The following is a 19,460-nucleotide window of genomic DNA, read 5'->3' as shown; positions in this document are numbered from 1 at the left end:
GGCTCTGCGGAGCGCCGGGGGTGGTGACGGATCGGGGGTGGGTTCTGGGACACAGAGGGAGGCAGACAGTCCGTTTCTGCAGCGTCCCCAGTAGCGCCCGGCGGGCTCCGTCACCCAGGAGAGAAGGCAGAGAACCGAAGGCACGGGCTGCCGGTTTGGGGATGGGCAGAGACAGCTTTCTGCCTGCGCCCCGCCTCCTCCCCGAGGTTGAGATCCAGATTCTGAGTACGAGCGGGCAGTCGGGCTGAGTGCGGCCGGCGGGGTTGCCCAGGGTGCTGGGCCCCGTTTGAGGTCGGACCTCAGGACACTGCTGTTTGGGGGGTTTCTCCAGTCTCGCTCCTCCGCCCCTGTAGGGCTCGGAAGAGGACGAAGAACCAGCCCTGGGCGCTGTGGCTACGGGACCGGGCACCCAGGGCCTGCGGGGTCGGGGTGTCCTCCAGCCGCTGGGCCGGGGCCGGCGGGCCGTGGGGGCGGCCCTGCGCGCGCCCGCCAGCCTTGCGGGTCCGGGGCAAGGGATCGGGACAGGGGGCTCCCCGCCGCCCCTCCCGCCTCCACCGCAGGGATTAGCCCGCTCCTGGCCGCGCGGCGGGATTAGCGCGAGTGGACGCGGCGCCCGGCCCGGGGATTACGGCGCGGACGCCCCCGCCCCCCGACGGATATATTCCCGCGGCGGCGGCGGCGGAGGGCGGGCGGCATGGCGGCGGCGAGGGGCGCGGCGGGCCGCGAGGCACCCGGGCGGCCCTGCCCCTTCTCCATCGAGCACATCCTCTCCGGCCTGCCCGAGCGCAGCCCCCTAGCCCGGGCCGCCCGCCCGCCGCCGGCCCCTGACCGCCAGAGCCCCTCGGAGCCGGGGGAGCCCGGGGCGCCGGAGGCCGCGCGCTGCGCCTGCTGCTGTTGTTGCGGGCCCCGCGGGCCCCCGGGGACGGACGCGCGGCTGGGTGAGTGCACTCGGGGCGCGCGGGTTGGGTGGGTGCGCTCGAGGCCCGCGGGGCGAGGGCGCCGGGCGAGGGGAGCCCAGCACCCCCGGCCGCGCCTCACCGCGCCCTCGCCCCGCAGGCGCGCGGCTGGCGTGGCCGCTGAGGCTGGCACCCGCGGCGCCCTTGCCCTGGGTCGCGCCCCCCGGGGGCCCCGGGGCGCAGCCAGGCGCGGGGGTTCCGGGCCCGCCGCGGCGCACGCGGCGTCACCGCACCATCTTTAGCGAGGAGCAGCTGCGGGCGCTGGAGGCCCTCTTCATGCAAAACCAGTACCCCGACGTGGGCACGCGCGAGCGCCTGGCCGGCCGCATCCGCCTGCGCGAGGAGCGCGTGGAGGTGGGTGCCCGCCGCCTCGGGAGAGCCAACTCTGCGAGGCGGGCGGAGGCGCCGAGGCCCGGGGGCTCAGAGGCGGCCGGCGGGGCGGGGCCGCGGCGGAGGTCAGGCTCCCTTAGTTTTAAACACCCCACCCGCCCCTGACGAATCCAGCCCGCGTCCGCGCCCTGGAATTCGGGGGGCTCAGAAGAGCGCGGGGCTGCTCGAGGGGCACCGGCCGGCGGAGGCGGGGGAAGGGATTCCGGCCCCGGGCCTTCGGCAGCAGAGGACAGACGATGGAGCAGCCGCCCGGAGGCCCCCGTCCGCCCGCACTCGCGTCCCGAAGACGCGGCCGGTGCACTTGGGACCCGCGAGCGACCTGGGCCTGCGCTGGGCCCGCCTGAGCGCTCCTCCCCCTCAGGTCTGGTTCAAGAACCGCCGGGCCAAGTGGCGACACCAGAAGCGCGCGGCGGCTTCCGCGCGGCTCCTATCCGGACCCAAGAAGCCCCCGAGGGAGAGCTGCTGACGGCTCCAGAGTTACCTGCACTGGCCTCCGGGAGCTGCTTCTCGGGGGACGGGGGTCCTTGATTCCTCACTCTGGAGGTTTCCATGCAGGTGTGTCTGCCTCCATAACAGCGGGCAGCCTGTGTCACCCTGTGGGGCCCGGCCAGTTCAACTGGGGAGGCTCCCCCACCCGCTTGGAGAGTGTCTGCTGTGCTCCCTGCCATCCTGCCCCCAGGGTGAAGGACAACGTGAAGACAAGGCTTCAGTGCCCAAGTTGGCACCTGACACCCACTCCATCTGGCGTGGGGACTTTGTTCTGCCCCCTCGCAGGTCCTGCAGGGAGTGGGGGTGGGCGGCATCTGGCCGGAAGCACAGTTCCTCCATGGAAGGTCTAGAAGCCAGGGCTGCGGCTCCCAGGACGCGCCAAGGCAGGTGAGCCTGGACAGCACAGGGCGCTGGGGTCCCCACCAGGACAGCAGCCCTCGCCCCCCCAACACACACAGGACGCACACTTCCAGCCGTCTCCGGGACTCCTGGCCTCATCCCTGGAGATCGCACAGCCTGCCTGCGGGGCTTCCCCCCACGCTGGGACGCCCCACCCGCCTGGTCCCAGCCCTTGCCGGCTGACTGACTTTTTGTCAATGTGTGGGGCACCTGTGATCAGAGCTCTTCGCTCCAGGGACCAGCTGCCATGCTGCCCTCCTGGTTTTTCCTTTCTCTCCAGCTGCCGGGCAAGCCACCAGCAGCTGCCGGGAACACAGGTGTCCTCGAGGCCGAGCCCACACTCTCCCGCTCATCTTATCCGCGCCCTGGTCTGTCTCTTCCACCCTCAGCCTCCGGTCCCAGCTCCGTCCCACGGTCACACCTGCCCCCAGGCCTGTCCCCTGTGCTGGGTAGTTGTGTCCAGCGGTCCCTCTGACAGCTCCATTTGGAGGCCCAGGGCTTCCCCAGTCACTCTGTCCCCGGCGGCTCTTGCCAGGCGTCCCAGGCACGTGAGCCAGGGCTGCACACACCCTGCCCCCCGCCCCCCATGAAGCCCAGGCCACGCGATGACCTCCCCAAACAATCCCAGAATCCGCCTTCTCCCAGCCTCGATTGCACCGACCTGATGAGAACCACCGTGCCCTCCTGCGTTGGCCACTGCAGCTGCCTCCAGCTGGCCCGCCTGCACCCACTCCGATTCCTCTGTGATTCGTCCTCATAAAACCCAGCACGCAAGTCTGAACCTGCCCCTCCCCTGCCTACAGCTCTCCCAGGGTTCCCACGGCTCACAGAGCAAAGACAAAGCTCCTCGCTGTGACCCACGACCTGTGACCCACGACTCGTGGCCCACAAGGCCGGTGCAGCCTGGCCCTCCAGTGTGGGCCCCACCCCGCTGTGCCTTGCACTGGGCCTCCTCCCACTGGTCCTTCGCACACGCGCTCCCCTTCCCCGTGGGCAGCAGTGCTGTCCGTCCTTTGGGTCTGCAACTGCTTCCTTCCAGGGGACCGTCTCCTGAGTGTCCCCTAGGTAGACGTCCCTTAGGTAGATGCCCCGTGGGTAAGATGCCCCCTGGGTGGGATTCATTTTCCTCGCACCTGCCCGCTGTTTGTCTGTGGGGTGGTCTGCATCTCACACTCAGCTCCACGAGGGCAGGAGCCATCCCGTGGAGTCCCCACTGAACTGTACTGAATCCTTTTGGGGCAGAACTTGCTTGCGGTAATTTACAACCTCCTTTTGGAAAGAAACGATTGTTCCTGGAAAATGCTCAGACAATTTTCTTGTCCATTTCAATAAGGATCAGCTTTCTGGGAAGCCAACTCCGGCATTTAGAGACCAGACATTTCTTTTCTTGCACAAACTTTGAATAAAAACTTTGAAGCGCAGATATACCCAACGTTTCTGAAGCATGTGTCTTTGTTAATTGCATAGCAGTGTACATAGTGATTAGGGTTAGGGTGAAGTCGCTCAGTCGTGTCCGACTCTTTGCGACTCCGTGGACTGTAGCCCACCAGGCTCCTCTCTGTCCATGGAATTCTCCAGGCAAGAATACTGGAGTGGGCTGCCACTCCCTTCTCCAGGGGATCTTCCCGAACCAGGGATCGAACCCGGGTCTCCCTCATTGCAGGCAGACGCTTTACCACCTGAGCCACCAGGGAAGCCCAGATAGTGATTTCTTGCGAGAAAGTGGAATTTCAAGGCCTTCCGATTCCGCAGAACTGGAGTTTTCAGGGTTAGAGGGAGCCACAACGCTCCTAGCCCCTACCACAGCGCCCTCTGGCGTCCACAGCCCAGAGAGTAGAGACGAGAGCGGGGCGAGACGAAGACCACAGCTCCCATGAGGCGCAGGGCTCGCTGTGACGTCAGTACGTCGGCAAGCGCGGCTCTCCCATTGGGCGGCTGGATCAGGCGCCTGCGCACCTCGCGCGCCCCGCCCCCGCCCCGCCGCGCCTGCGCCGCCCGGGCGTTGCTGGGATGGCGATGGCGTCGCCGGGCCCGCCTGCCCGCTCCCAGCTGCTTCCCGCGGCGTCCGGGCCCCGGAGGAAGCGCGCGGCCGGCGAGGCTGGGGCTGCGACGGGCCGGCAGCGGGTCCTGGACGAAGAGGAGTACATTGAGGTAGCGTTCGGCGCGGACGCCCGCGACTTCCGGGCCCCGCGCTCCCCGCCCCGCGCTCCCCGCCGGGTCCCGACGCGCCGCGCTCCCCCCCGAGGCGGTGGGGCAGCCTGAGTCTTCGCCCCCGGCGTGTGGACACGCGGGGGCCGAGCTGGCGGAGTGTCGGGCGAGCTGTCCGCGCTGTCGGGGGGCCGCAGGGGTGGGTGTGTGCACGCGGTGAGGAGCCGGAGAGACAAGCTTTTGTCAGGGGGTCCGCAGGGGTCTGGACAGCGGCGGAGAGGCCTTCTTGGGCAGCGGTGGTGGTGGGAGCTAGGGCCGGGGGCCCCCGCAAGCCGGCTGCCACGGTGGCAGCATCGATGAGCGGGTGCGCCTCCTGCCAGCGCCCCACCGCAGCCACGCAGGAGGTGCGAGGCGGTCACTCAGGTTTGGGAGGCCAGTGGGCTGGGCAGGCAGGTGGTCTTAGTGGACAGCTGGGCGCGCAGACGCGCAGCTCAGGGGCGAGTCTGGCTGGAGGTCTGGAGCCGGGAATCTCCACCCGTGCTGGTGGTGGGGTGAAAGGCTCGGATTGGAAATCGGAGGCCGTGGGCGGGGTGAAGGTGCAACAGCCAGGTAGGCTGAGCTGATGTGGAGGCGAAGGCGGCAGAGGAGGGTGAAGCAGAGAGACAGGAGGCTTTGAAGGTCCGGGTTTAGCCATTGATTGGGAACTAAGATCCCATATCGCAAAAGTGCACAGCGTGGCCAAAACAAGAAAAGAGGGAAGTGTTCCCAAGCTCTGGGGATCTTGGGGTGGATCGAGGTTGCGGTCTCAGCACGTACCCTGTGGGGTAAGCGGCCGGGGGAGGCAGATGGAGCCTCTGACTTGTGTTCTGACCTGTCTTTCAGGGCCTCCAGACGGTCATCCAGAGGGACTTCTTTCCCGACGTGGAGAAGCTGCAGGCACAGAAGGAGTACCTGGAGGCTGAGGAGAATGGAGACCTGGAGCGGATGCGCCAAATTGCCATCAAGTTCGGCTCCGCCCTGGGCAAGGCCTCCCGAGAGCCCCCGCCACCCTGTGAGAGGAGTCCCGGGGGCCGGGCGTGGCTGCCTGCTGCACCGATCCTTCAGGCCCCTGACCCCACCCCCTCTGTCCCCCAGATGTCACGCCAGCCACGTTTGAAACCCCTGAGCTGCACACAGGCCCCAGCATGGTGGGCGGCAAGGCCAGGGCCCGGGGCCGTGGCCTGGAGGACGGTGGCGGTGAGTGAGCGGCCTTGGCGCTGGCGGGCTCGCCTGGGGAGCTCCTGGCGCCTGTGCCCTGGAAATCCTGCACGCCGTCTCCCGGCCGCTCACTGTGCCGCAGGGGACCCACCGTGATCTCGTGGCTGTTAATGCCCAACACCCCATCCTGGCCCGAGCCAGAGCACACACTTCACCAGCCTCCGGTAGATGGGGAGGTGGGCGGCTTGGGGGTGTTGATTTCACCCCCGGGGGTGTTGTCCGGCGGTGTGGGGTCTCACAGACAGACCCGTGGCCAGGCAGAGGGTTCCTGGGACTGAACGGACACACAGTGGCGTTCATGCCGTGGCACCCTGGACAGGAGAGGCTGCGGAAGAGGCGGCGGCGGAGCCCCTGCCCAGCCTGGACGTTTTCCTGAGCCGGTACACCAGTGAGGACAACGCCTCCTTCCGGGAGATCATGGAGGTGGCCAAGGAGAGGGGCCGGGCGCGCCACGCGTGGCTCTACCAGGCCGAGGAGGAGTTTGAGAAGGTGCCTGGGGCGGGGCGGTGGTGCCCTCTCAGGGCGGGCTGCCGGGACTCGGGGCCGCCCTGACCCTTGCTCCCCCGTGACACAGAGGCAGGAGGACAGTCTCGCCCTCCCCTCGGCCGAGCAGCAGGCGGTCGAGAGCAGCCAGGCCGGAGTGGAGACCTGGAAGTACAAGGCCAAGAACTCCCTCATGTACTACCCAGAGGGTGAGCGTGGGCTAGGGCCTCCGGGGTGGACCGGCCTCTGGGGTGGGTGTTGCTGCTCCTACGCTCTGGGCCTTCAGGGGCCCTGATTCTCGGCGGCGGGGGATGGGGGGGGTGAGAGGGCGGTCTGTGGGCGGAGTCAGCACGGGTGTGCACCCCACCCTGGCTGCGCCCAGGCTGCGCTCCGAGGGGACCAGCCCGCCCCCCTTGGGCCTGCTCCCGCGACGCCAAGGGCTCTGCTGTCACCACCAGGCGTCCCCGACGAGGAGCAGCTGTTCAAGAAGCCGCGGCAGGTGGTGCATAAGAACACCCGCTTCCTCAGGGATCCCTTCAGCCAGGCCCTCAGCAGGTCGCAGCTGCAGCAGGCAGCCGCCCTCAACGCACAGGTGAGGGCCGGGCCAGCACCTCTCTGCTCAGGCGTCCTTGGGCTCAGCAGGGCTCGGCAGCGTGGGCGAGGCTGGGTCTGTTCTCTCTCTGGGGGTTTGAAGTCAGGGCCTGACTTGGTTAGACCGGTGAGTCAAGTGTGTGCCAGCCCGTGGGGCAGAGGTGTGAGAAAAGGGAGGTGGCGTGGAGCCAGACTCTTCGGGTGGCAGACTGCAGAGCTTCCAACCCCGAGAGTGGTTCAGGGCCGCGACTTCAGTGATCGGGGTTGGAGGGGAGGCTGGGGCGGGGGTGCTGTCTGGGAGGTCTTCACAGATGCCTTGCCCCACTCCCCGCCCCGGGCCTGAGGTCGGGGCCCCCAAAGGTGGCACGCGTCTGGATGGCCCTCGTGGACGGCTGGGGCGCGTCCCTTGACCGCTGCTCCGACAGGCTCAGGCCAGCGGGGTCCTCCCTTGCCCTGGGCCTGCGCAGCGTCGGCGCCTCAGCCCACAGCACGGCCTGGCCCTGACCCCAGCTCCCCCCGGCTCCAGCACAAACAGGGCAAGGTGGGTCCGGACGGCAAGGAGCTCATCCCGCACGAGTCTCCCCGAGTGGGCGGCTTCGGATTCGTCGCCACGCCTTCTCCTGCCCCTGGTGAGAGACGCGCCCTCTGCTGGGGTGGGGGGTTGCCTAGCTGGCCGCGGCCTCTCCTGGGCCTGCCCACACCCCGTGGCCCAGGGTCCCATCCGTGCAGTGCCGGGAGTGAGCAGGGCTGTGGGCCCTGGGCACTCAGATGGGCCCAACCTCAGATGCCTGGGGCCAGCTGCCCTGCGGGGTGGTCCCTGTGCCTCACCTGAGCTTGAAGGACAGCCTGGCTTGGCGAGCAGTGGTGCTGGGGGCAGCGGGTGGGCCCCGTCTGGTGTGGCCCCGCGTGTGGAAGCCAGGCTCAGTGTGCTGGAAGCTGCGTGAGGCCCCTGCAGGTGGGCAGGACGGGGCCGAGGGACCCTGGGGGCGTGCACGCTTCTTAGGCCGCCCACCTGTGCTCCCGCTGGGTGTCGGCCGGGGGTCCTTGTCAGTCTTGGTGACCTTCCTCAGCCGAGGGTCTCACGCCAGTGGGCACGCGGGGCTGATGTACCTAAGGGAGGTCACGAGGCTCGGGGCGGCCTCCTGGGCGTGTGCTGGCTTCCGGGCCTGGGAAGGCACCATGGTCGGGCCAGGCTCGGGGTGGAGGGCTTTGCCTGGAGGACTCCGGACCTCCTTCCTAGGGGCGGGGTCCCATGGGTGTCACCCGGGGCTCCCTGGCCCTGTGCTAGCCTGAGGGTCCAGCTCCCAGCCCCGCTTCTCTGGAGGCCCCTCCATCAGGCTCAGCCCGGCAGGCCAGGCTCTGGGCCGGCCACGTGGACCCTCTCACTGCCGGACGCACCCGGGGCCCCGCCCTGGGAAGGAGGGGGCCAGGCCCGCCTTGGTGGCCCCTGGCCTGAGGCGGCCGTGGGCGCTCCTCGTGCAGGTGTGAACGAGTCCCCGCTGATGACCTGGGGGGAAGTCGAGAACACGCCCTTGAGGGTGGAAGGGTCAGACACGCCCTACGTGGACAGGACGCCGGGGCCAGCCTTCAAGGTGGGTCAGCACGGTGGGGGTCACGGTGGGGGTCGCACGGGTGGACGCGGGGTCTGCTGCGTTCCCATGGCTGTGCATGGCGGACGGGGCTTACGCTGGGGCGGGCGCCGTGGTTGCTCGTGGCACCTGGGCCTCCGCTGAGGACCGCCGTGGGCGGGGCTTGGGTCGGGTCGGGCGCCCCTGTGGCCCCTGTGAGCCTGCAGGCCCGCAGGACGGGGCCGTTCAGAGGCGGGGGTCTCGGGCCAGGAGCTTCCCCGTGTGCTGCAGCCTGCGGCCGGGGAGGGGCCCCGAATCCCCAGCGTCCGGGAAGGCGGCCCGGCTGAGCACTTGGTCACAGTGGACCCAGACCAGGCCCTGGTCAAGGTCCCAGGAGCAGTCGGGGGGGGGGCTCCCGAGGCTGGACACTTACAAGGGAGACCCTCTGTGGGCCAGGTGGGCAGGGGAGCAGGGTGGCAGGTGGTTTCTGGGGATGGGAGGCCCAGGAAGGTGCCAGCAAGTGGCTGGTCGGGCCCACGTGGCTCTGGGAAGGCGGGTGCCTGATCGCGCGTGGTTTGTGGGGGAGGCCCCCGGAGCCTGGGGGCACTGTTGGGGCCGAAGGGTCCAGGGTCACTTCACCTGCTCCGAGGCCCCAAAGAACCAGAGCAGGTCGGGGTCCCCTCGGGCTGGCAGCGCCCGGTGAGGTGCGGAGACGCAGTCACGGTGGCGGCAGGCGTCACAGCAGCAGCTCTGGGAGCAGGGAGCTGTGGGCCAGGGGCCGGGGAGCGTGTGCTCGCCCGTACAGCAGTGGTCCCCCTCGCCCGCGAGGTCCTTAGCCTGGGGCACCGCTGTGTGCCCTGAGGCGCTAGAGCTCGCCCCCGTGGCCAGCGGGTCAGGGCCGAGCCCAATGCCGGGTCCCAGGCGGGTCCGGGGCCAGGGGGCCCCGGAGCCCTCTCCTCGCGGTCATGTGGAGACAGGAGCAGCCAGGTGCTCAGTGCGTGGCAGGACAGGTTCAAGGGAGACGGGAACGCTGAGCGTCGAGACAGTGAGCGTGAGCCTCGGGCCCGCACGCCAGGGAGGCAGGAAAGGGGTGTGCACACATCAGCAGAGGGTGTGGGCGCTGGGCCCTGGCGCCTCTCAGCGCAGCGGGAGCCGTCCAGGTCCAACTGCAGGCCGACCCCCAGACGGTGGGAGGGTGCGTGATGCGCTGACGCAGCCAGCACGCTGTGCCAGCGAAAGAGGAGCCCGAGGCCGGTGGGGATTCGGGCCAGGACGCGCCCCTTGAAGCTCCTTGAAGAAACGCAGGTGCCGTCGCAGCTGCTGGCCGTGGGGAAGCAGACTGAACAGGCCCTTTCCTGGACGGGGCTCCCAGCGCCTGGCTGGGCAGTGCCGGCTTCACGAGAACCCGGCCCGGGAGTGGGCCGCTCAGGGGGCTGGGGCTGGGGAGGCTGACGCCCCGCGACGAGCCTGGTCTGCCATCCTCTAGATCCTGGAGCCAGGCCGCAGGGAGCGGCTGGGCCTGAAGATGGCCAATGAGGCCGCCGCCAAGAACCGGGCCAAGAAGCAGGAGGCCCTGCGGAGGGTGACGGAGAACCTGGCCAGGTGAGGGGCGGGCCTCGCGCTGTGGCCGCACGCTCGGCACCGGGGGCTGGGCCCTTTCCACTGCGTCTGCAGTGCCCCTCACACGTGCCTAGCCCCCCTATTTGCACGTTTCTAGGGAACGTCTTTACGCCTTGTCCCCCGTAGCTCCCATCCGCCTATGGAGTCAGGGTCATCGCCCCACTTGGAGACGGTCAGGGTCCCCTGCAGCCCCACGGCCCAGGACGCGGCCGTTCAGGATCCCAGCGTAGAACATGCGCGTGTCCCCCAGGCATCTTCCCAGGGACTGAGGGGCCTGCTGCCAGGCAGGCCTGACCCTGCCTCTTGCCACGCCTTCCCCACTGCAGCCTCACCCCCAAGGGCCTGAGCCCCGCCATGTCCCCAGCCCTGCAGCGCCTGGTGAGCAGGACGGCCAGCAAGTACACGGACCGAGCCCTGCGGGCCAGCTACACCCCGTCCCCCGCCCGCGCCAGCCACCTCAAAACCCCGGCCAGCGGGCCCCAGACCCCGACGAGCACACCAGCCCCCGGCTCGGCGACACGCACCCCGCTCAGCCAGGACCCAGCCTGCATCACGGACAACTTGCTACAGCTCCCTGCCCGGCGCAAGGCCTCAGACTTCTTCTAAGGCTGGGCCTGGAGCTCCACAGAACCTGCAGGGCAGCTCTCCGCCCATCACGGGACTCCGGCTTTCCGGGGTGCTGGGCCTGCCCGGCTGACACCCTGTTCTGTAGAACCCTGCCCGCTCTACCTGTCACTAAAGAGAGCCTCTGGCCAGACAGGGCTGCCTCTCTGCCCCAAGGCCACCCTTGTGTCTGCGTCGCCCGCTCAGGGCCGCTGGGCGGTAACCTCGGCGGCTGGGGTGTCCAGGCTTTCCTGCGTGGCATCCGGTGGCGCCGACGAGGCAGGGGGCCTGCCTTCCAAGCTGAGTTGGCCCCTTGTTTCCCTGTGACCCCTACTTCCGTTCCCCTCGGGGGTCAGAGCCCTCAGCCATCAGGCCTGCAGGTCCACAGGCTCCCTGGCCAGGCCAGGCCTGCGGGAGGCCCTTCCCAGTGGCCTCAGCCGTCACCTCCTGAGCGCCTGACTTCCAGCCGGGGCAGGGCTGACCCCGCCCCCTCGCTCCTCTGCTGGGGCCAGCTCCCCAGGAAGTGGGCTGGGTCCTGGCGGGCTCTTTAAGCCTCAGGTGGGGTCAGGTCGTGCTCAGAGAGGCAGCATGGGGTCACATGGGGTCCGCTTAGACTGGAGCCCGTCATGCTGGGAGCAGGCAGGCCCCAGCAGGCCGCCCTCGGGCTCCCTGGGGTCCAGCTGGTCTGCGCTCCTCCACGTTGAGCCCTGGCTGGGCACCAAGGGCGCAGGGCTGGGGCCATGGGGTCAGGAAAGGGCTGCTTTTAATGCTTCGTCCCAGTAGGGAAGGGTGGGCGTGGGCCTGAGAGAGCCCCAGAAAGTGGGGTTGGAGGTCTGGGAGGGCCCGAGTGAGAGGCAGAGCAGGGGGCGGGAGGGGGGCCGCCAGAAGTTCTGAAGGGCCAAAGGGCGGGCGGGCGTTGAGGACGGGCTGCCTGAGGGGCGCGAGCGGGGTGGGAGGGCAGCGGGGGCCTGGTGGGAGGCCGCGGACTCCATGCCCACAAGGCCGGCTCCCCGGAGCCCCCTGGCCGCAGGGAGTGGGTGCTGAGTCCCAGAGAAAAAGACTCCGCGCACCTCTCTGCTGTTCACTGTGGTTTATTTGGTGGTCAGGGTTTAAGGTCTCTGCTACTAAGTGGAAGGAAGCTAATAGAACGTAATCAAAATAGCGGTTTAATTGACGGACTTTACTCGTTCTTGCACCTGTGGCTTCTTCGGCTCCTACCGCCCACTCAGCCCCCGGGGCCGCGCGGCGCCACGCACGCCCCCCGGGCCCTCAGCACCGCTCGGTGCTTGCCTTCCCCACCTCGGCCCCGGAGACGTGGGGGTCCTTGCCCCTGGAGGCTTCGGCCAGCCGCTCCTCCACACGGTCCTCGGTCTCGGGCACCACGAGCAGCTGATGCTGGGTCTTGGCCCCCAGTTTGTGGTCGGGCCGGTGCTCAGGCCGCGGGTCCAGCTTGCAGTCAGCCCGGTACTTGCCCTCGCCCTCCCGCTTGAAGGAGGCGGAGGGCATGGCCTTGGGCTTGGGGGGCTGCAGCCACGCATGGCTGAGGATCTCGTCAATGTGCAGGCGCCGGGTGACGTCCGGCTGCAGGATCCGGTAGATGAGGTCCTTGCACTCGCCCGTCAGGTGCTTGGAGCGCGGGAAGTCCACGCGGTGCTCCTTCTGGATGCGCAGCATCTTCTTGACGTCAGAGTCGTCGTATGGCATGGAGCCGCAGACCATGATGTAGAGGATCACGCCCAGGCTCCAGATGTCGTACACCTTGGGCTGGTAGGGGATGCCCTGCAGCACCTCGGGGGCCGCGTACGCCGCCGACCCGCAGAAGGTCTTGCTCAGCGTCAGCCGGCCACTGCCGTCCCGCAGGCAGCGCTTGGAGAATCCAAAGTCGGACAGCTTGATGTTGAAGTCCTTGTCGAGGAGGAGGTTCTCGCACTTGAGGTCGCGGTGGACGACGTCCAGGTCATGGCAGTACTTGACGGCCGAGGACAGCTGCCGGAACATCCTGCGCGCCACGTCCTCGTGCAGGGCCCCCCGGCACTTGATGAACTCGAGGAGGTCACCCTGCACGCCGAGCTCCATCACAATGTAGATGCGGCCGTCGGACGTCTCGAAGATCTCGTAGGTCTTGATGATGGAGCGGTGGTTGACGGTCGCCAGGATGTCCATCTCCCGGGGCAGGAACCTCTCCACGAAGTCGGCGGGCGTCTTCCTGCGGTCGATGATCTTGACCGCCACGTTGAACTTGAGGCGCTCGGAGTAGGCGGACTTGACCTTGGCATAGGAGCCCTTTCCCAGGTTGATGCCCACGATGTAGCCCTTCTTCCTCAGGACCGCGGCATCGTCCATGGCGCCCGGAGCGGCCCGCGCCGCCGCCCTCTACATCCCCCCCCCACGCGGGCCAGCGGACATCGTCCTCGACTGCGCTGCGGGGAGCCGTCTGGCCAGGCTGGGCCTGCACCTGGAGGTGTGGAACGCCCAGCATTGTCCCCGCGTGACTTCAGCCTGTGAAGTCACAAAGCCAGGCTGCCCAGGGTGGGAACTGGGTGGGGGACGGGCCCCGGAGCCCTGGAAGGCTGACTGGGCTGGCAGAGCCCTGCGGCCCGCCGGAAGAGAGGAAGCCGGCGCCCAGGACTGCTGCGGGCTCGCCGTGCCGCCCTGGGCTGAGTCAGGCTGGGGCCGCCCAGGTCCAGCCAGCGTGCCAGGCCCCTGCAGCGGATCCTGTCCCTCCAGGGAGGGCTGCCTCCCCGCCACTGCCTTGAGGTGGGATGAGCACCACCTCTGGGCCGGGCCTGGGAGGGGCCGCCTGGATCCCGGGGGACGAAGGTGGCTGTCTAGGGTGGAGGGCAGCTCGGACTCTGTGAGTGCCCAGCCCCGTGGCCTGGAGCCCTGGTGGGCTGGCGTTCCGAGGGCAAGAAGAGTTGAGGTGCAGGCAGGGAAGGGCCTGGGGGAGGTGGGCGTTGTGGGAATGGATGGGCCCCGGCACCGGGGTCGGGACGTGGAGGAGAGGGGCGGGGGGCGGGGGCTGCAGGAGCCGCTGGGACCGAGCCCCGCTTTAAGACAGGTCCTGCGGGAGCACGTAGCCAAGGGCGGCCAGAGCCTGTGACCGGGCAACAGGCGGCTGGCGGGGGCAGGCCGGTGGGGCGTGCACACAGTGGGTGGGGCGTGCACACAGTGGGCGGGGCCCGAGGCGGGGGCTGGGGGCTGGGGAGGGCGCCCTGAATTCCGTCACTTGGGCCTCTGTGAGCACCGGGATCCTGGGCAGGCGTGCCACCTTCGCGCCTTAGACAGTCTCTGCATCTGGAAACGGCGTCCGCCTGCTCTGTTCTTGCCCGGGCGCCGAGGCCCCTGTGGGCGCAAGTCGTGTTCACGCGCCCTCGCGGCCTGTCTCCAGGACGGGTGCTCGGAGGAGGGGGCGTCCTGTGTCTGGGTGGGTGGCGGTGACCCAGAACCCCCGTGCCGGGGTTCAGCGGGGCTCGCCAGCTGCTGGGAGGGGAGCACGCACACACGCCCGGGCGGGCGCACAGAGCTCCCTGCAGGAAGTCCATGCGGAAGGCCCCGGGCAGGGCAGCCGGGCCCCGAGGCCAGCGGCAGGGACCTGCCCGACGCCTGCAGTCTCCTGGGGGCTTCGGTAGGAACCAGTGGAACTATAGGGGGCCAGCCGCGAGGCCCCCCAGGCCAGGCGCCCTCCCTGCCTGTCTCCCTCGCCCCCAGGACTCTGTTGGGGTTGCCCTTTGCTGCGGTTCCTGCTCCCCACGCCCTCCCTCGCCCAGGACGCTGTGGCCTCTGGTTCTCCAGGGACGTCAGGCCTGCAGACTCGGGCGAGCCGCAGGGGCCCTGCCCAGAACGTGCGTGCTGGACTGCCGGAGCCCCCGGGGCGGGGTCAGACTGGACGGGCTTCAGGGTGCTCCTGGCTGCAGGCCTATGAGTGCCAGACCGCAGGCTCTGGGACGCTGCCCTTGGAGCTTTGAGGGTTGGCCTCAGGCCCCGGGTGACCGGAGTGGGCCCTGCCTTCCCAGGGCCCAAGGTGGCTCAGCATCACCCAGGGTGTGAGTGCCCTGTGGCTGGGCCGTGGCGGGCACACACAGCTGTGGACTCGCGGAGGCTGAGGGCTGAGGTCAGACCCCGTGGAGGATGGGGACAGAGGTGCCACTGAGGGTCTGCAGGGCCAGGTGGTGAGAGCGTGCGGGGCGGGAGGCGCACGGCTGGCCCAGAGGCCCCAACGAGGGTCCCGGGGATCGCTGCGGGGGCTGAGCCTGTGTGGGGCAGTGGGGCGGCTCAAAGGATAGACCGGTGCCCCAGGCCACCTCGGGAAGGCCTCGCAGTGGGGCCTGCTCCGCGCTGGGTGGGTTCAGGTGGCCACCTGCCCCCTCTGACCTGTGCCCCCGCCTGGGAAACACACAGCTTTTGCTCCTTCCCGAGGCCCCTCCCCGCAGCCTTGCCCCCAGGCCCCCATGATCACTGCTGACCCGAGGGGGAGTTTGCAAGCCTCCTGGGGCGAATGCATCCGCGCTGGCCCTGCACACCCTGGAATCCCGCTCCCCCACGGTGCAGGCTTGTGACCCCACCCCCAGGACTGCTCCATCTTGGGCCCTCGCCTGCCTGTCCGGGCAGTGGCCGCCAGAGGCTTCGTGTGTGGAGGCTGCGGCCCCTCAGCGGAGCCTGGAGAGGTGGGCAGGGGCTCAGGGACCGGTCCACCAGCAGGGCTGGGGTCCACGGCGAGCTGCCGGGCAGCCAGGAGGAGGCCAGACCTAGGAGGACTTTAGGGGCCAGGCGTGGAGATCCTTGCTGCAGGCAGCAGAGCTGGACTGGGTGCAGGAGGGGGGCCTCGGCTACCATGGGAGGTGATGGAAACATGGGGATGGGGTCCAGGCGGTGGCCACACTGTGATGCCCAGGGGTGCGTGGCTGTAGCTGTGAAGGGGCTGGGTGGGGGCAGGGCCCTTCCGGACGCCGGCAGGGGCAGGAGGAGGGGCCGTGTCTGCAGGCCCCATTCCCTTGGCGTGTCAGACCCACAGGTGCATGCGTGTCCGGGCACAGGCAGATCGGAAGAGGAAGTGGCGGCCGCGCGCAGCCAGGTGAGGGCCGCTCGGTGGGTGGGGCCTCCCGTGGCCAGCGGTGCCCCTGCAGGCCTGCTCCCCCCGTGGACACCCCGGCCACGCGTGAGAGGAGGCCTGCTACTCCTGCTTGCCAGCACCCGCTCACCCACGCTGGCGGGAGCGTCGCCCCGGGACAGCTAGCTGGGACCAGAGAGGAGCAGGAGGCCCTGCTCAATGACTGGGGGACACGCAGGCCTCGGGGTGGGCCCGGCGGGGATGCTCCGGGCGCTGCGGGGAGCGGGATGCTGGCTGGGTGTGGGGCAGACCCTGGAGCCAGGCCAGGAGGAGGGGAGGGGCCCCGAGGGAGGCCCCCACAGGCAGGCAGCCTCGGGGGCGGTTGAGGGCCCTGAATGCCCGCCCCGACCTCCCGGCCTGCAGCCGCCGCGCCGCCTCCCTGCCCAGCTTGGCACTTGTGGGCCCCGCGTTTGAAGCAGTGTCTTCCTCACTCAGCTCTCCCCAGTCCAGGGCCTGAGTCCATCGTCAGCGCTGGATACATGGGGCTCTTTCCCCGGCGGGAGGTGAAGTGCGGTGTGGCCCACGGAGGGGGCCACGGGGGTGCAGGGTCCTCTCCCCGGGTGACCGAAGCCAGCAGGGCACATACAGCGACCTCGGGGGCTGCAATAATATAGTGATTTATTGCTTCTTTAGCCACGTGAGTTACCAAGTTCAAAGGGAGGGGAAGAAACTGACGAAAATAGCGGCACATCTGGGACCCTCTTGCTTCTCGGCTGGTCCCGCGGCCTCTCTGGAGCTCGGGCTCGGGGCCCTGAGCTCGGCCTCATTCCCTGCCGGCCGCCCGGGCCGCAACAGGTGGGCTAGGCATGTGTGTCTGAAGGCTGCGGGGGCGCCCCCTCCTCGGTCTTGCTGGGTTGCCCGCTGGGCAGACCCACGGCCTCTGACTGCTGGGACACCTGCGCCGTCGCAGTCTCCTCCTCGGGGCTGGGCTCAGTCCGGGGCTCCGGCCGCGCCTCTTCCCGGGGCTCCAGCTTGGTGGCGGACTTCTTGTCGGAGCTGGGTTCGGGGGTCCACGGGGGCTCGGCGGCCCGGGAGCCCTCGCCCTCCTTGTTGACGGCTGCGGAGGACAGGCCCCGGGCCTTGGGCTGCACCCAGCAGTGGCTGAGGACCTCGTCGATGTGCAGGCGCCGGGTGACGTCCGGCTGCAGCATGCGGTAGATGAGGTCCTTGCACTCGCCCGTCAGGTGCTTGGAGCGCGGGAAGTTGACGCGGTGCTCCTTCTGGACGCGCAGCATCTTCTTGATGTTGGAGTCGTCGTACGGCATGGAGCCGCAGACCATGATGTAGAGGATCACGCCCAGGCTCCAGATGTCGTACACCTTGGGCTGGTAGGGGATGCCCTGCAGCACCTCGGGGGCCGCGTACGCCGCCGACCCGCAGAAGGTCTTGCTCAGCGTCAGCCGGCCACTGTCGTCCCGCAGGCAGCGCTTGGAGAATCCGAAGTCGGACAGCTTGATGTTGAAGTCCTTGTCGAGGAGGAGGTTCTCGCACTTGAGGTCGCGGTGGACGACGTCCAGGTCGTGGCAGTACTTGACGGCCGAGGACAGCTGGTGGAACTTCTTGCGCGCGTCGTCCTCCTGCAGGGCCCCGCGGGTCTTGATGAACTCGAGGAGGTCGCCCTGCACGCCGAGCTCCATCACGATGTAGACCTTGCCGTCGGACGTCTCGAAGATCTCGTAGGTCTTGATGATGGAGCGGTGGTTGAGCATGGCCAGGATCTCGATCTCCCGGGGCAGGAACTTCTCCAGGAAGTCGGTGGGGGCTCTCCTGCGGTCGATGATCTTGACCGCCACGTTGAACTTGAGGCGCTCGGAGTAGGCGGACTTGACCTTGGCATAGGAGCCCTCTCCCAAATTGATCCCCATGATGTAGCCTCGTCGCTTGAGGACGGCAGCGTCATCCATGGTGCCGGGAGCGCCCAGTGCCCCTGAGGCTGCCCTCTACATCCCTGCGGGACATGAGCCAGCGCGTCCTCATCTACACTGTGGGCAGAGTCCTCTGGGATGCCCGGGTCTCCCGTCCCTGCCTCCTAGAGGCCAAGACTCTGGGGTGGAACGTTCGGCACTGTTTCCTGGGTGACTTCAGTGGGTGAAGTCATAAAGAAGAAGTGCCCTGCGGAATGGGTCTCCAGCCTGAGCCGCTCGACCTTGGAACCCTGCAGCAGACGGACGCCCGCGGAGCGCGGGGGGCCGAGGTAGGAGGGGCCGCGGGGACTGCGTCGGCTTGCGTCGGCTCGCCCAAGCCTCCACACCAGAGCCAGGACTGCTGGGGGCAGGGGGGCTGCTGGGGCAGGGGGGCTGCTGGGGGCAGGGGGGCGATGGGCTGACTTCCTGCACCCCAGGGCATCCCTGGAAGTCCGGGCAACCGTCCCAACCATCTAGGTCTCAGCAGCAAACGGGAGACGCTCAAGTGAGGACTGCCTGCGAGGGTTTAACAAGAGGATGATCTCCCCATCCCCACATGGAGCCGTGTCCAGAACCCCGAGTGGGTGATGGGCCCTTAGATGAAAGGACAGTTGTTTCTGGAACCCGGGGACAGTGGTGCCCGGAGGGCCACCTTGACCAAGGCAGTGACCTAGGTCATCTGCCCCAGGAAAGGGGCTGGAGAAAACCTCCCTGACCTCCTCCTGCTCCCTGTGGCCCTGGAAATCCTCCGCGGTGTCCACACAGGCAGGTGGACTGAGAAGGGGGCTGGGGCAGGAAGGGTCCCCTCCGCCTTCCTGCTGCGTGGTCTGGTTGGACTTTTCACTGCCCCGTGCTGCTCTCCTCTGAACCTTCTCTGGCCAGCTCTGCTGGGGGACAGCTGACCGGGTCTCTGCCCTTGGCTGTGAGGCCCCTCCCGGGGGCCTGCCCTGCCATAGCCCTGGCTGGGCTCCAAGGGCAGGTCTGGGGGTGGGGGAGAAGGTGGGTCTGGACTCCTCTGAGCAGCAGCTGCTCCCGGAAATGCCCTCTGAGGACAGGCAAACAGGGCAGTGTTGAATGGGAACCACGCTTCCTGCCAGGAGTGGGTCCTCTCTGCTCTGGGCCTTGCTGTAGGGGAGGGCGGGATGGTGCGGGAGGGCAGGAGCAGGCAGGCCTGGCAGAGCCTTGGGGTCAGTCGGGTGCCTCTCTCAGATGACCCTGAATGTCCCAGGCTGGGATCCTGGGGCGCTCAGGAGGAGCGTGCCCTGAGGGGCTTGGGGTGACTGCCCCTGGGGAGCCAGCTGCTGACGGTCTGGGTGCACCGCCCATCCCCGCCTCTCCCCTCCCTCTTTTCTCCGCTCCCATCTTCACCCTCTAACCACCCTGACGCCCAGGCCGGGCCTGCTGCGCGTGGTGGCCGGTGGTCTGTCCTTCGGAGGGCTTGCTCCTCCCTCGCTGGTACTCCATCTGCTGGGTCCCCTCCCGCGGTGACAGGTGCGCGGCCAACGCTTCCCTCCGTGCGGAAGAGCCTGCTGTGGCGGCAGCTGAGCCAGCGTCTCCCCCCGGCCTCGCTCGGTCCCCACTGTGCAGGGGGCCCCCCCTCCAGGGGACCGGGCGTCCCAGTCGGCTCTCCGCGCGGGACCCTCCTCGAGCCTGCTTGCTCGTCGGTATGCAGCACTCCAGTTGCACGCGCCGGTGAAGCGGCACCTGCGGAAGCGCCTCCCGGGGCCACCTCGGAGGTTCTCCAGGTCTCCTCTCCCCTCACCGCAGCGGTTCGGCCTTTAAAGCGCCACTTTGGGACGCACTCTTGCAAGGGCCCTTCTCAGGGATTCCCAACTCCGCCCCCGCCCGGGGGCTCCCTCGGAGCCGCGCCCCCGCGCCGCTCCTGCCCCTCCGCAGCTCCTGCTCCGGCAGGCCCCCAGGAGGCCCCGCCCCCGATCCCCGCCCT

At 68.8% G+C, this 19,460-nt stretch overlaps 4 protein-coding genes across 5 annotated transcripts; 2 read left to right on the top strand and 2 right to left on the bottom strand.

Moving 5' to 3' along the window:
- The first annotated feature begins 605 nt into the window (after nt 1-605).
- On the top strand, nt 606-3,666 carry GSC2 (goosecoid homeobox 2). Of its 2 annotated transcripts, XR_011250051.1 has the most exons (5): nt 606-938; nt 1,057-1,310; nt 1,708-1,901; nt 2,121-2,222; nt 2,515-3,666. XR_011250051.1 is itself a non-coding variant. In XM_069558468.1 (3 exons), the coding sequence occupies exons 1-3, from the start codon at nt 695-697 to the stop codon at nt 1,810-1,812; spliced, it is 603 nt and encodes a 200-aa protein (XP_069414569.1). In that variant the 5' UTR covers nt 606-694; the 3' UTR covers nt 1,813-3,666. The 2 variants fall into 2 exon arrangements, 1 of the variants encoding a protein (XP_069414569.1); XM_069558468.1 differs by having other exon boundaries at nt 1,708-3,666.
- A 557-nt stretch (nt 3,667-4,223) lies between these two features.
- Nucleotides 4,224-11,674, top strand: ESS2 (ess-2 splicing factor homolog). Its single transcript, XM_069558530.1, has 10 exons — nt 4,224-4,385; nt 5,265-5,433; nt 5,517-5,618; nt 5,959-6,128; nt 6,214-6,331; nt 6,581-6,714; nt 7,240-7,342; nt 8,196-8,305; nt 9,768-9,883; nt 10,228-11,674. The coding sequence occupies exons 1-10, from the start codon at nt 4,245-4,247 to the stop codon at nt 10,505-10,507; spliced, it is 1,443 nt and encodes a 480-aa protein (XP_069414631.1). The 5' UTR covers nt 4,224-4,244; the 3' UTR covers nt 10,508-11,674.
- Nucleotides 11,655-13,794, bottom strand: TSSK2 (testis specific serine kinase 2). Its single transcript, XM_069558532.1, has one exon. It carries the CDS (start codon nt 12,845-12,847, stop codon nt 11,774-11,776), a length of 1,074 nt encoding a protein of 357 aa, XP_069414633.1. The 5' UTR covers nt 12,848-13,794; the 3' UTR covers nt 11,655-11,773.
- Nucleotides 13,795-16,212: 2,418 nt separating this feature from the next.
- TSSK1B (testis specific serine kinase 1B) lies at nt 16,213-19,330 on the bottom strand. The gene has a single exon (XM_069558531.1). The coding sequence runs from the start codon at nt 17,513-17,515 to the stop codon at nt 16,412-16,414; it is 1,104 nt and encodes a 367-aa protein (XP_069414632.1). The 5' UTR covers nt 17,516-19,330; the 3' UTR covers nt 16,213-16,411.
- Between the last annotated feature and the right edge of the window lie 130 nt (nt 19,331-19,460).

This window comes from Ovis canadensis, chromosome 17, assembly GCF_042477335.2.
Source record: "Ovis canadensis isolate MfBH-ARS-UI-01 breed Bighorn chromosome 17, ARS-UI_OviCan_v2, whole genome shotgun sequence".
NCBI classification, from domain to species: domain Eukaryota; kingdom Metazoa; phylum Chordata; class Mammalia; order Artiodactyla; family Bovidae; genus Ovis; species Ovis canadensis.
The sequence above is the reverse complement of the archived record's forward strand: the minus strand, read 5'-3'. Positions and strand labels throughout refer to the sequence as shown.

Coding starts and splice junctions, on each gene's coding strand:
- GSC2 (XM_069558468.1), top strand. CDS start 695: ATGGCGGCGGCGAGGGGCGCGGCGGGCCGCGAGGCACCCGGGCGGCCC. Junction 939..1,056: donor GGGGACGGACGCGCGGCTGG/GTGAGTGCACTC, acceptor CTCGCCCCGCAG/GCGCGCGGCTGGCGTGGCCG. Junction 1,311..1,707: donor TGCGCGAGGAGCGCGTGGAG/GTGGGTGCCCGC, acceptor CCTCCCCCTCAG/GTCTGGTTCAAGAACCGCCG.
- ESS2 (XM_069558530.1), top strand. CDS start 4,245: ATGGCGATGGCGTCGCCGGGCCCGCCTGCCCGCTCCCAGCTGCTTCCC. Junction 6,715..7,239: donor CAGCCGCCCTCAACGCACAG/GTGAGGGCCGGG, acceptor CCCCGGCTCCAG/CACAAACAGGGCAAGGTGGG. Junction 8,306..9,767: donor CGCCGGGGCCAGCCTTCAAG/GTGGGTCAGCAC, acceptor GCCATCCTCTAG/ATCCTGGAGCCAGGCCGCAG.
- TSSK2 (XM_069558532.1), bottom strand. CDS start 12,847: ATGGACGATGCCGCGGTCCTGAGGAAGAAGGGCTACATCGTGGGCATC.
- TSSK1B (XM_069558531.1), bottom strand. CDS start 17,515: ATGGATGACGCTGCCGTCCTCAAGCGACGAGGCTACATCATGGGGATC.